Consider the following 14,222-nt stretch of genomic DNA (forward strand, 5'->3'; position numbering starts at 1 on the left):
GGTGAAACCCGTTTCTTAACGGGACGGAATTGGGAAGGAGGTGAATCGTCCCAAACCTGCCCCATTGACATCCCTACCCGTAACACCTTACAACAGCTTTGCAACACCTTACAACACCTTTGTAATAAATATTGGGGTTTTAACCAAACAAAACACAAATATTTAGGTTTTTAACAAAAAAAATACAAAATTTGGATTTTTAACAAAAAAAAAAAAAAAAGTATAACTTGTCTTTTAACTAAAAAAAAGTTTAAAATTGAGGCTTTGGCCCAATTTCCTGATTAACAAGCTCAATTATAGGCTAATTTCTATTGATTATATTAATCCCAAATTTAAAAGAATATATTTATCCTAATAGATTCACTTTCACATCTCTTATTTAGAGCTTGTTGTAATGAAAATTTCTACGAAGAAGTGAAACAACTTCATGGTTATATTTTAAGTTTGGATTCAATTTTTTATTATGATTAATTATCTCAAAATATTTTGATTCATAAGTTGGTTAGTTAGTTTCGATACGTGGAAGAAGCAAGATGAGTGTTTGATAAAATGTTAGCACAACCTTCAAATTACCAAAATTTTTTCCAATCCATCATAATTGATTCATTCGCCAAATTGTCTAAAAAAACAGAGTATGTGTATCTGAAAAAATGATATAAATTGATCCAATGCATTCCCAGATTGTCGAATTTATATGAGAGATAGCGAAAGGAGAATAAAATCTTTTCAAGATATTAAGTTTTCACATTAAAAATATATTTTGTATTTATATTAGACCTTCACTAATGAAGGTCTAGTAGATTGAAATTGGAGAAAGAAGAAAAGGAAAGGGAAAACTTGGGGAGAAAGAAAATTAAGAGTGTCATTTGAAAATATAAATTGGTGTATGGTCATAAGATGGATTCAGATAAAAGAGCCAAAGTTGATACTCTACCCATAACGTTATTGTCATTTGAAAGAGCAAGAAAAATGATTTTAGAAAAAATTGTTTGAGGTCAGCCATTTTTTAACAGGAATTGAGACCATGGAAGGATGAAGAAAGTTAGAATTATGGGTAAACTCGGTAATGGTGAAGAAAAGAGGAATGAAGGAGTATTGGAGAAGCCATTGAGTTCCTCTTGAATTTTTGTCACTTTTATCATCTTGTTTTATCTTGAATTAAGTAGGGTATTAGCGGGAAGTATAAAAATAATAAACTGTCACGGGATGGACATTTAGGAAAGTGACCAAATTATATTTATGACAAATTAAAGGGTAAAACAGAAGTTTAACCACAGTTAAGAGCCTAAAATAAAGTCAACCTAATATATATGTATACCCTGATATTTATGTCTTTATATATTTTCATATTGAAGTGATTCAACATAAACCACATGATTAAGGGTAGTGAGTAGATTGATAAGAGTATAATGACACTAAACATCAATACTTCATAAAATCATGAACATATCCACTGTCTACTGAAACAACATATTATTAAAATTCCATATATACAAATTTTAGCCAAAAAAAAAGGAAAAAGTTGTATACGTACAAATGTGACAAAATCGGTATACATAACATTTTTTTCCTTAAAGGGTTAGATACTTCTCCAATCGTGCGTTTTTAGTATAGTTAGGCTCATGAATACTACTAATGGCAGGGTCGTGTGGCGGGGGGTGCGGGCAGGGCGCCCGCACTGGGCCCCCACCACCAAGGGGTCCAATTGCTAAAAAAGTTCAAGTCAAATTCAGATATTATGTCTAAAGACAGCCCTTTGAACATATAAAGTATACTAGCTTAGGTGGTGAGCTTTGTTAGTTGGTACTCGAGGGATGCAGGTTCGAGTCTTGCGCCCTGCGCATGTGTTTTTTTTTCATTCTTTTTTGTGGTTTTTTCTTAACTATTATATTATCTCATGTGATTTTAAGCTGTAGAAATCTTAAATTTTGTATAAAATTCCAACATTATGTAAATATATATATATATATATATATATATATATATATATATGTTACAATCCAACATTTTATGAAAATTTAGAATTTCATTATATTAAATGTAGCTATAAGTATAATTTAAGATAGAATAAAAATATTTTTCGTTCGCCAATATCTTATAAAAATGATATCAAAAGATAGTTTTCATCTATCTACTAGTAGATTATCTTGCATTTTGTTCGATCTTTGCTTGTACGTTTTTGTTGTTCGAAAGCCTATAATGAAATTTCGCACAGGGCCCCGAAATTCTCAGGCACGGCCCTGACTAATGGCTATATAATAGCAAACTTTCAACAAAAAACGAAAGTAAATAGCAAATCAAAAAATAAAACCAACAGATTCTTATAATGTATTATCGATTATTTACTATTTTTACTCTTCAATACTATCGATATATACTTCACATCAAAATCACACTATTATTGTTCCATTTCTGTTATTTAATTATAAAAAGAAAGATTAGTCTGACTAATAAATTTTGGGAAAAATGATATAATTTTGATTTAAACACAAAGAATTAAGAAAAAAGTATGGTATTTCAGACCTTGAATGCCGTTATGCCCCTCTTAATGTTTTACCTTCTAATCTCTCAAATCAAATAGTTTTATAATTAATTTTAATTCGGATTATGATTAAATTTACATACTTGAGAAATATTTGTCGATATGTTTTTGAGAATACATAAAAAATGCCTTAAATGAAAATCATTTTCTTCAAACACCATAATTGACAAACCAACTTGGCACCTCTCTTTTCCACTCTGGTATTTGTCAAATATGTAATTGATATTTAGGCACCAAAATCTTTTTCCTATTAAGTTGTCTAGGTGCTTATTTGATACCATTTTAAACCTAATATAATATCTATATAAACTCCTAAATTTATGGTTATTTTGAGGTATTAATAATCCTTCAAATACAAAGCTAGGATTCTAGGGCAACAAGGATGGAGATTTTAAAATATGAACATAATTGTTATATAAAACATTTTCCAAATTATTAAAAATAGTCACTTTCTAATTAAAGTGATTAATACAGTATAACTTAAAAATGTAATAAAAGCAAACAACATGTTATAAGTCATAAATACCTTGCAGTTTTAATTAAATGTTTAATTTGCCAAAATAATTACAAATGATTCTAATTTTTCTTACTCAAAGTGGAAATCATTTATGGCTCACTAAATTTCTTGCTTGCACACTTATTTAGAGCATCTACAATGCAACAGTACTCAATCTTAGAAATTCTGAGTGCCACTTAGGATTTTTAGAGTTTTTTTTTTAAAACTCCCCTCCAATGCAACACCCTATTTGGATCTCTAAGATAACGTGTCGATGGTGGAATAGAGATATCTCAAGAGGACACTCTATTTCTAGAGTGTCCTCTTGAGATATCTCTAATTTTCCAACTCATCAATATTTGATTTTCAACCAATAGAAATCGAGTCTTATATATTTTCTAAAATAACTAATTATTTATTGACAAAAATAACTATGCCACATAAGTAAATAAGATAAGTTCAGAGTTTTGCATTGGAGACAAAAAAAAAAATTGAGTATCTCTATTAAGGCCACTTAGAGCATCTCCAATGCAAAACTCAAAAAAATCTCTATTCATCCTATGTGTCAAGTTCCAATTGAGATTCTCACTCCTAGGTGGCGTCAATAGAGATCCTCAAATTTTTTGTGTCTCCAATGCAAAACTCGAAACTTATCTTATCTATTTATGTGTCATAGTTATTTTTGTAAATAAATAATTAGTTATTTTAGAAAATATAGAAGACTCGATTTCTATTGGTTGAAAATCAAATATTGATGAGGTGGACAATTAGAGATATCTCAAGATGACACTCTAGAAATAGAGTGTCCTCTTGAGATATCTCTATTCCACCCTCGACACGTCATCTTAGAGATCCAAATAGAGTGTTGCATTGGAGATGGTTTTTAAGAAAAAACTCTAAAAATCCTAAGTGGCACTCGGAGTTTCTAAGATTAAGAGCATCTCCAATGCAAAACTCAATCTTAGAAATTCGGAGTGCCACATAGGATTTTCTGAGTTTTTCTTAAAAAATCATCTCCAATGCAAAACTCAACTAAGATCTCAAAGATGATGTGTCGAGAGTGGAATAGAGATATCTCAAGAGGACACTCTGAAAATAGAGTGTCCTCTTGAGATATCTCTAATTGTCCAACTCATCAATATTTAAATTTCAACCAATAGAAATCAAGTCTTCGTATATTTCCAAAATAACTAATTACTTTATTACGAAAATAACCATAACACGTAAGTAAAATAAAAGAGTTTAGAGTATTGCATTGGAGACATACAAGAATTGAGGATCTCTATTTTCGACACCTATGAGTGAGAATCTCAATTGGAACTCGACAAATAGGACGAATAGAGATTTTTTTGAGTTTTGCATTGGAGATGCTCTAAGTGTTGCATTGGAGATGCTCTTAGGAGTGAGAATCTCAATTAGAACTTGACACATAGGATGAATAGAGATTTTTGTGAGTTTTGCATTGGGATTTCTCACAATCTTGAATGAGATTATAAGATCTTCTCATTAATTATTCAATCGTTTGAAAAAAGTCTAAATATTTAAATTTACTTTATTAGATTAGTGAGTAATGTAGGTTGCGTGAATATGGAGATCCAATTGATCAAAATCATCGGAAGCACAAATTCCGACAAACTACATTCGATTTCTGCCTAACGGTTACTTGGCTTTTTTGTGTTCCCTAACGTTATGATTGACTAGTCAATATTCCAATCATCTCGACCGAGAACATTGGATTTTTCATTCGCCATCACATTAATCCTTTTTACGTTCTTAACAAAAATGATACAATCTTTTCATTAACTAGTTAATGCTCGCGCAATCTGGTTTGCAAATCATTCGAATTTTCATTAACCTTTTTGACAAAAATTCACAGTAAGTATCTGATCTTTGCCATTTATTAACTCGATAATTAGTCCGTTTCTAACCATCTCGGCTATGAAAAATATAATCCAAGATTATTATGCTTAATATTCACTTGCCTCATTTATATGTACAATACCACCACGAGTCACACTAGTACCCCGCGTGTTAATCAATTGTCCCCACAACCAAACACGCCTTACCATACCCTAAAGTTAGGCACTTTTTTCCCTCTCATCCAAAATCCATTTCAACTTTTACATTTTTATTAATTCCACCCACACCCACCACAAGTCTCATCACCTCACACCTATAAATACACCATTTCTTGTCTCACCCCCTCACTCACTCTCTTTCTCTCTCTAGTTTTCTCCGTCCCCATCTCTCTCTCTTTCTCTCTCTTACTAGCTTTCTTTTGTTTCTTACAACAATGGGTGAAGCTATTGAAATCCTCCCTCCCAATAACAATAATCAAGTAGTCTCTAATGGTGGTGTTAAGGTTGATGATCAAAATAATGAAATTCAAGATGAATCTTGTAATTGGTATGAAGAAGAGATTGATGATTATCTCAAATGGTCTTTTGCTCTCAACAGGTTATTATTTAAGATCCTTTTATCTACCATGCAGATTGTGTTCTTTTTTTTATACAACAAGATTTGAACTCTGTTCTGCCCAGTTCACAGACGCATATTACCATCCAACTAAATGCGTTAATATCAGATATTATTATTTAATCTTAATCTAAACTTAACTATGACATATATAATTCTATTTTTTTAGATCTTTGAAATATGATATTGAAATGGGTCTTCTTTCTTTCTTTACAAAAAGTTGTTTTAATGATTAGGACTAACAATTTTATTGATTTATTTGGCCACAGTACTTTGCACAAAGGAACTAGCAAGTACCAAGATATAGCCCTATTGGATACAAAACATTTTGGAAAGGTTGGTTTTGTATAATCTTGTATTTATTAATCTTGAATCTAAATTTATTTATCGGGTTCACTAGATCAACTTTCTGCATGATCTTTTTTTTTGTGTCTCTTCTTTTATTTTGCGAACTTGATCTGATATATTTATATTGAAACAGATTTTGGTGATTGATGGGAAGATGCAGAGTGCTGAAAATGACGAGTTCATTTATCATGAATGCTTGATTCACCCTCCTCTCCTTCAACACCCCAAGTAAATGAAAAATCTAATATATACTCATCTATAATCTGTTTATTGATTTTTTTTTATTTTTATTCTTTTTTAATAAATTTCCTTTTTATAAATATTTTTCAGTCCAAGAAGTGTGTTCATCATGGGAGGAGGAGAAGGTTCAGCAGCCAGAGAAATTCTGAGGCACAAAAATATAGAGAAAGTTGTCATGTGTGACATCGATCAGGTAAAGAACCTGAAACCCCCAAAACCCTAACTAGGTCCCACTCCCCCCTCTAAAAACAACCCTCACTCATTCATAACCGTCCGATTGAAAAGATTCTTTATCAGTGGAACCTACCCTTTCTTGTTGTTCGCCACGTGTCAAATCTGACCTGTAAGATTCTTTCTTTTCCAAATCATCCTAAATGAGACGAAAAGATGTGGGTCCCAGTCTGATTTCTTCTGTTTTTGTTTAAAAAGTGGTCAAATTCAAAAGACGAAAATACCCTTAGGATTAGGGTTGTATCTTTTGGTTTGTTGTAAGGGTAATTTTGTCATGACAAGTTTTAATTTGGCAGGAGGTGGTTGAGTTTTGCCGTAAGTATCTGACGATGAACTGGGAAGCGTTTTGTGATAAGAAGCTCGATCTTGTTATTAACGATGCTAAGTAAGTAAAATCAACGGCTGAGATTTATTTAATTTTTTCATTAATTTTCCATAAACTAAGATTAACGGTTGAGATTTGTTTAAAGTTAGGAAGAATCTTCACTATTTTCAAATTAAGGCAAGTAAATTAAAGAATATATTCTCATTCAGAAATAGAAAACAACAAAGAAATTTAATCTATATTGTCTCGGCCCAAATTGTGTCGTGTAGTCCGACATTAATAACAATAGGTAACGGTGACCGGTATCTGAGCTCATGATTGATTTACATATTTAATTAATGAATATTATTTACACCGTCTTGTCCGATATAGTTACTAAATTTGTTTTGTTCCTGTTATAGCCGACATTTTCTTATTTCTCCGTGGTAACCTAGCTTTATGTATATCATGTAATGATTAAAATGTCATTAGGCCTTGATAAATTGTGCCTAATTAATATAATTAGTGTCTTTTTGGGCGTGAAATGTGAAATTGGGTGTCTAAATGGCACAAAGCACTCACATTGTAGTTGGGGCTCCACTTCCTAAAGTGATTCAATTTAGTGTACATTTTAAGATAGGATGACCACTTCATATGTTGTATTGAACATATAGAGGATAATTGTGATGTTTGTGAGATTTCAATAATGATAGTTCATAACAACACCTCATCTAGTAGGTATATATATATGTGGAAAGAGCTCCTAATTTTACTAAGACCAAAATCACGATCAATCGCAAGGCTGAAATTTCTTTACCAGGTCGAAAACACGTTAGTGTTAATTTTGAAATGATAGTCAGCTTAACTAACTTCTTGAAAAATAATATTTTGAACTCAAGTTGCCGATATTATTTACTAGTGATCTCCTTAGGTCTTGTCAATTAGTCGAGTTTCAATACCAATACCAAGCTTAATTCAAGTGAAAACTAGTATATGATATGTTTGGTTATTGATTAGAAATTAATCTAATTGGAAATGTACTTGATTGAGTGAAGGGTTGAATTGGAGAACAGGGAAGAGAAGTTTGACTTGATAGTGGGTGACTTAGCTGACCCAGTTGAAGGAGGACCTTGCTACCAGCTCTATACAAAATCCTTCTATGACCAAATTGTCAAGCCCAAGCTTAACCTTAATGGCATCTTTGTCACTCAGGTCTTCTATCTATTCCTTAAATACTTTTATTTCATTCCTCTCTGACTAGTTATTTCTACGACAAGATTCGAATTTTGTTTTCCTCTGTAGATAGATGTACATGTACTGACTATGTTTTTTTACTGATTGATTTTCAGGCCGGTCCAGCAGGAGTTCTAACCCACAAAGAGGTTTTCTCTTCCATATACAACACCTTGAGGCATGTGTTTAAGTGTAAGTTAACCTATCGATCTTCTCGTATGATTTGTGAGCCTTCAATAGGTATTATTGTAAGAAAATTAAAATATTATCAAGGGTTTAGGAAAGAAATGTGAATTTCGAAAACGATTGATAAAACGGGTATTTGATTAGTCTCAATACATATGGTTTTGCAGATGTGGTCGCGTATACTGCTCATGTCCCATCTTTTGCTGATACATGGGGATGGGTTATGGTAAGAACATTTTACTCATATAATAACAGTTTTTGACTAAAAGGGTTGTCGATTACATGGAATTGTTGTTGCAAGATGTATATTTTGGTGAAGTGATTGATATTACTTGTTCTACCTCTTGGAGATAGCTAGTGTTTAATATAATAAATGTATTTTGATTGGTTTATATTAATCAAGGTTTAATATATGTACTCACAATGCACATATTTTAGGCATCCGACGAACCACTTGTGCTTGATGCGGAACTAATAGATGGTAGGATCGAAGAAAGAATTAAAGGGGAATTACTCTATTTGGATGGCGCATCCCTCGTCTCTGCTACCACCATGAATAAGACAGTATCTCTTGCGTAAGTTCTCATCCCTTCATATTTTTCTATAGAAGTGGATAGTGTTTGTTATTTGTAAAAATTTGACTGACTCTAGTAAGATTTCTAAAGCCTTGTTTTTATCTGACTCGTGATGTTGGACCTGTCTGAATTACTGTTATGGGTTCATTTTTGGTATACTGAGGTTGACATACCAACTATAAATAGTTGGGTAGCCGAGAGACAACTCGGTCTTAAGTCATTGCTAGACTGTGGTCGAGAGTTATAAATCCCCATCTCACTCTATTCCCCTTATTATCGACAAACTCGACCGTTTAGACTTTTATGAAACCTAAATAGCTTGAGACGAAAAATTGTAAGGACTTTGTGCACTGTGAGTCAGAAATTCCGTACGTTCTTTTGTTTAACGTGCTTATAAATCACTCATTAAGATGTTTCAATAATTTTTATGTTGCAGGTTGCAAAATGAAACTCATGTTTACACAGAGGAAAATGCAAGATTCATCCATGGCCATGGAAAAGCTTATAAAGCTTGAGGGGATTGGTGATAAAGTACTTGTGGTTGTTCTATGAAAGACTATTTGCAAGGTTTATTACAAATAGAGAATTGGGGGATCAAAATATTTTACTTCTTAGCTTCTTGATTTATGTTTCTTAGTTCATACTCTTGCAGATACAAATAAATTAGACAAAGTTTTTATGTTTCTTTTTCAACTCATTCTTACAAAGCTTTTTATAGTATTTAGGTAGGCAGACTATGTGGCACTATTTTACAAAAAATAATCTATGTGGCATGGCATATATAATTGGATTTTTAGTCACTCCCATTGGGATGCTATTAAACACCAATTGGAGATTCTTTTTCGGAAAAGGATGTTATGCCCGACCGCTCTCCCGGGTAAGGTGGCCAGGCCAGATTTTGATAAAGAAAGTGGAAAAACTTCCTCTCTCTAAATCTGGCCCGACCACCTCACCTGACCGGGATTCACCCAAGAGAGTGGTCGGACATAGTATCGGGGTTGTTCTTTTTCATATATTCACAAATTTTTATGCATGCAAATATTCGAACTCTCGTTTCGAGTAAGTTATTCAAAAACAAGGTTTACGAATAATGGCTAAGTGTAGTCAAGAAAATGAAGAAGTTACCTCAGTCTGTTTTGTCAAAAAGACTGACCTTTAGATCACAACCTCAAATGTATTTAACTCATATATCAGTAAAACAAATTCAAATCATCTTGAAAATATATTCAACAAAAAAAATCATCTTGAACATGGATAGCGCTAAATCATATCTTCCCGCTTAATAGATAAAGACTAATCTCTTTATCAAGTGTTGAGCTCCTTGTCTAGTGATGACTTCCTCGTCCAATATACGGGCATTTTATCGTCACCTTGGGTTCCCGAAGACGAATTGGCCAAGCCCATTTGTTATCTAATTTGTGGGTTTGGTTTATGAGCAAGTGCATTGATGTAGGTTATCGATGTAGATTTTTTATTGGCACTCTCAATACCGTATTTTGGCCTCAATAATTTGTCCCCTACTCTCTAGGTCGACGAAGTGCGGAGACCTAGAAAGTATGCTTCAGAGTCGTAGAGACTGATTTGAAGTTTGATTTCGTTAGTTTTCGACACGATCAGTGTCTCGTGGAGAAATGATTGCGAGTAGTATTACATTTTATTGAGTTGGCGTACAATACATAGAAATGGATAAAGTTCGTCCGAATGATTAGGCACTCTGGGTGGAGAATCACGATTATTTCCGCTCTTCTAAGTCGGTATTTGCAAATCAGTGATCAATGCAAAGATCGATGGTCCATGAGCTGTAAACATAGTCAACAAAAATAGTTTGACAAAATAAAACTTCTTTAACCAAAGTCGGTGCGTTGTACCGAATCAGTCAGTCAGTTCCCCTGACCAGGCTCAATGCACACTGACCTGGTAAAATAAAAGTCCTTTTAGGTTCAAAATTCAAGCTACTATCTTGATTTTGTTGGAAGATAGAAAGGTCTTTGAAGACAATAAACGTTCATAGATGGAGTTGGAATTGATTGGTGAAATCAAATATTACATAGTTTCGTACATTTGTTCCTAAATTGCTACTCAAAGTGGCCAACACGATATAGACTTCGCAAGATATAGTGAAGACTAGGTTGGTTTAGACAACGCAAGCAAACACAAGTACGATTAAAGATCCATGTACAGAGTCTATAACCAAAATTAAGTCTAAGTACGAAAAAGGAATAATAAAATAAGATATAAAGAAAGATCAACCACCAATTTATCAATAAATTTATGCGAATATCTATTATATAAAACAGAAGGGAAAACGATGACCGGGACAAACATCCTTTTTTAATAAAGGATATTGTTTAGAAGCCCTTAATTTAAAATATAGTCCTTCGTAGAAATAAAGTTACCTATTTAAAAACAATCATCGTTTCATTCTTAGAAATTAAAATAACTAATTTAAGAAATAAAGAAACAAAATAAATTTCAAGGGTTAAAAAAAGAAATGATATTGTTTAGAAGCCCTTCATAATTTAAAATATAGTCCTTCGTAGAAATAAAGTTACCTATTTAAAAAACAATAATCGTTTCCTTCATAGAAATTAAAATAACTAATTTAAGAAATAAGAAAAAAAATAAATTTCAAGGGTTAAAAAAAGAAATTGAAATCTCTCTCTCTCCCAATAGAATAGTAACTAATTTAGGAGAAAAGTAATACAAGAAATAATAACTAATTAGAATCTCTCCCTCTCAATAAAATATAACAATAAATTTCGTAACATTTTATTGATACAAGTATCCTAGGGGATATACCCTAGTAAATATAAATCCAAAAAGAAATGAGAAATATAAATAAAAAATTAGCAAGACTAATCAACTACAGCTCTTCTAACTTCAGCATTCAACCAAGTCAGCTCTTGCAATGGGGCCGTAGACCAGTTAGGTTGAACCCAACTACAGGACAATTCTACCTCAGTGTTGCAGAAATCCTGAGCAGAATGTTGACCCCCGACGAAGTGATATTTACCTGTGTCAAGAGAGTAAAACATAATCTTTTCGTCGCTAAATCTAGGAAAGTATATTTTGTTCTCCATGTGAGTACTCGGAGCTATTATTGACACACATGAGGTATTGCTGATCAACACCATGTTCTTCTGTAAACTTTTAATTTCAACCCAGACTTCTTTTTTCAAATCTAATCTGAAAACTCGAACCCATTCTCCATTGTCACCAACAAACACCGATAGGAGTTGTTGTTCACATTCCACCAAGTAACACTGATAAATAGAGTTACATGGATTTTGGAGTTTGCCAAGAACTTTCCATTTATATTCTGTTCGAGAAAAAACTCCTAGAGTCCCGTAACGATCTAGGCAGTAGAACTTTCCATTGTAGAAAACCGGATTACTACACAAAGCGGAGACGTCCATGGCCTTCCTGTTGGAAGGCCAGCTGCTACTAAATAATATTTCTAGGCCCCAAAAATCACCATAAGGTCGTGAAAGGAAGAAGCGGTAAACACTACCCCATTCATTTCCATTTAGGGCAAAAACTTCACAATCAGGAGCAGTAGGCACGGATGAGAATGAGATTCCATGAATAAAAAAACTGTGTATATCATTAGGGAAGTCTGGAAGTTTGATAATCTCCCTTGTGAAAGGATTGAAGAAGAATGTGGAGATCTCTCCTCTCGACATTAATAACCAACTACCTTTTGAGTAAAGTATCGTAGAATCTACTAGAAACTCAGAAAGGTTCATGAGGAATCTATCATTATTATGCATTGGATCTATAAAAGAATAGATGGCGTCTTTTTTTTTAGAGAAAACCAGCCATGGAGCTAAAGTGCCATTGGGAGTCTCTGTAATAGACGTTTTCCAGTTCGCTACAGGGTTGGCCGATCGATTATCTCTACAGGCTGCACGGAAATGTAAATAATCTACTGAATGGAGATGACTACCAATTATGCCAATGACGTTCTCATTAAGAGTAGCCCAAACTCCTGTTTTTTCTAACTCTCCTCCATTGCTTTTCTTGCAGATATCATAATTTCTATTTGTTACTTCATTATCATCCTTGGTGTTACATGATGTCTTTTTTTTTCTTCTCCGCCTTGCAACTCTACAAAATTAAAGAGATTATTAAAAATATACACACAAATATTTTTTTTCTTTTTGTGCAAATAAGAGCTTCAAGAGCAACCTACAACATCACATATTAGTTTAATTCAAACAAAAAGTCGACGCTTGTCTTTTCAAATGGAAGTTACCCACTGCGTAAAGGTATACAAGTAGTTAAGTTACCTGAAATTTGTAGGCATTGAAATCCAATCCGTTGTAAGCGAAGGTGTTGCTAGATTGGAGCACCGTAAAGAAACTGAAATTGTTTTGCATTCTAGGTCAGATTTGAACAACATAAATGGTTTATATTGACTGTAATATATACAACCATGGGCGGAACCGAGGACTTTAGGTCCGGGTGGAAGACCCCTTACTTAAAGTTAGTAAAAGAAATTGTGACAAAAAGTTACTTCAAAATCAAACTTTTACCCAAAACATAAGAATAAGCAAATTCAAAGTAAGATTTTCATTGACATCAACCCACATTAAAGATCAGACTATAAACATCCACAAATCAATTGCAGCAAGTAAACAAGTATTAGAAATTAGAGCTACCCAAACCCTCATTAAGGCTAATAGAAACTCATAAGATATTGATAAAATTCGTAGATCAAACTTGAAGCACAAATTTTTTTTTTTGTTGAAACTGAAGCACAATTTTTTATTCACTGCTTCAATGGTGAGTAACTATGCTTTGATTTGGACCAATGAAAACTAGATTTTATGAAATTGGATTTCTTGGTAAAAAGTAAGAAGATCTTCATCAAACTAATACAGCCAAAACCTTAAAACAAAGAACAACTTAAAACTATGATTTGAATCAATGAAAATAAGATTTTAAGTAAAAGAAAGTTACAAACCTTAAGTTTGGTTATAGAAGTGTAAGAGATGAAGAAATCAATTTGTGTTGTTTCCCAGAATTTCAAGCTTGCTCCGGTTCTTTCCTCCTCTCTCGATTTCTCTTTCTTAACTCCTGTGGAAACCCTCTCTCTCCTATAAAAAAGAATATTAGGTATTTCCTTTTCGGGCTTAATGTGCCACAAGCTTCCTTTTGTTACTTTGTTTTGTGGTGACCAATACGCGGACAACCGTTTTTCTTATATGACAACTATCTTATGTGGACAACGTAGAAAAATTAAATTTTTATATGGACATCAGTTTTTAAGGGGACAACTCTCTATTATTTTCACTCAAGTCCTCTTAGAATCAGATGTATTATTTGATGACCTCCCTCTTTCTCCATAAACCGTAGGTTAGTTTAGTCTTCATCTCTTCTATTACTTGTTCTTCATCATCACCCAAATTTGTAGAGAGAGAAATTCCTTGGAGAAGCATTGGTGGTTATGGCATCAAACAAAGGCAAGGGAGTTGTTGTAGAATCTTCCCAAAGAGAAAGATTAGAACCCTAAAACTCTAAAACCAACCATGAAGAAGAAGATGGTACTGATGGCAGAGAAAATCAGAGAAAATGTGGAAAACGATGGTG

The 14,222-nt window shown here is 33.0% G+C and overlaps 2 protein-coding genes across 4 annotated transcripts; one reads left to right on the forward strand and one right to left on the reverse strand.

Annotated features, from left to right (window-relative positions):
- The first annotated feature begins 5,183 nt into the window (after positions 1–5,183).
- ACL5 (S-adenosyl-L-methionine-dependent methyltransferases superfamily protein) lies at positions 5,184–9,323 on the forward strand. The gene is made up of 10 exons (XM_086643309.1): positions 5,184–5,495; positions 5,783–5,849; positions 5,995–6,089; positions 6,192–6,294; positions 6,629–6,717; positions 7,692–7,848; positions 7,986–8,061; positions 8,223–8,281; positions 8,494–8,630; positions 9,067–9,323. Exons 1-10 carry the CDS (start codon positions 5,332–5,334, stop codon positions 9,143–9,145), a joined length of 1,026 nt encoding a protein of 341 aa, XP_086499435.1. The 5' UTR covers positions 5,184–5,331; the 3' UTR covers positions 9,146–9,323.
- A 1,518-nt stretch (positions 9,324–10,841) lies between these two features.
- LOC147539250 (F-box/kelch-repeat protein At1g57790-like) lies at positions 10,842–13,807 on the reverse strand. Of its 3 annotated transcripts, none has more exons than XR_015225639.1 (4): positions 13,597–13,807; positions 12,920–12,992; positions 11,430–12,737; positions 10,842–10,911 (listed from the first exon to the last, which is right to left on the reverse strand). XR_015225639.1 is itself a non-coding variant. In XM_086641825.1 (3 exons), the coding sequence occupies exons 2-3, from the start codon at positions 12,934–12,936 to the stop codon at positions 11,486–11,488; spliced, it is 1,269 nt and encodes a 422-aa protein (XP_086497951.1). In that variant the 5' UTR covers positions 12,937–12,992; positions 13,597–13,772; the 3' UTR covers positions 11,362–11,485. The 3 variants fall into 3 exon arrangements, 1 of the variants encoding a protein (XP_086497951.1); XR_015225640.1 differs by having other exon boundaries at positions 12,920–13,010; positions 13,593–13,761; XM_086641825.1 differs by lacking the exon at positions 10,842–10,911 and having other exon boundaries at positions 11,362–12,737; positions 13,597–13,772.
- Positions 13,808–14,222: the final 415 nt, after the last annotated feature.

This window comes from Eschscholzia californica, unplaced genomic scaffold (assembly GCF_041429995.1).
Source record: "Eschscholzia californica isolate CP2 unplaced genomic scaffold, dmEscCali1.0.p SCAF_5, whole genome shotgun sequence".
In the NCBI taxonomy this organism is placed as follows: Eukaryota; Viridiplantae; Streptophyta; class Magnoliopsida; order Ranunculales; family Papaveraceae; genus Eschscholzia; species Eschscholzia californica.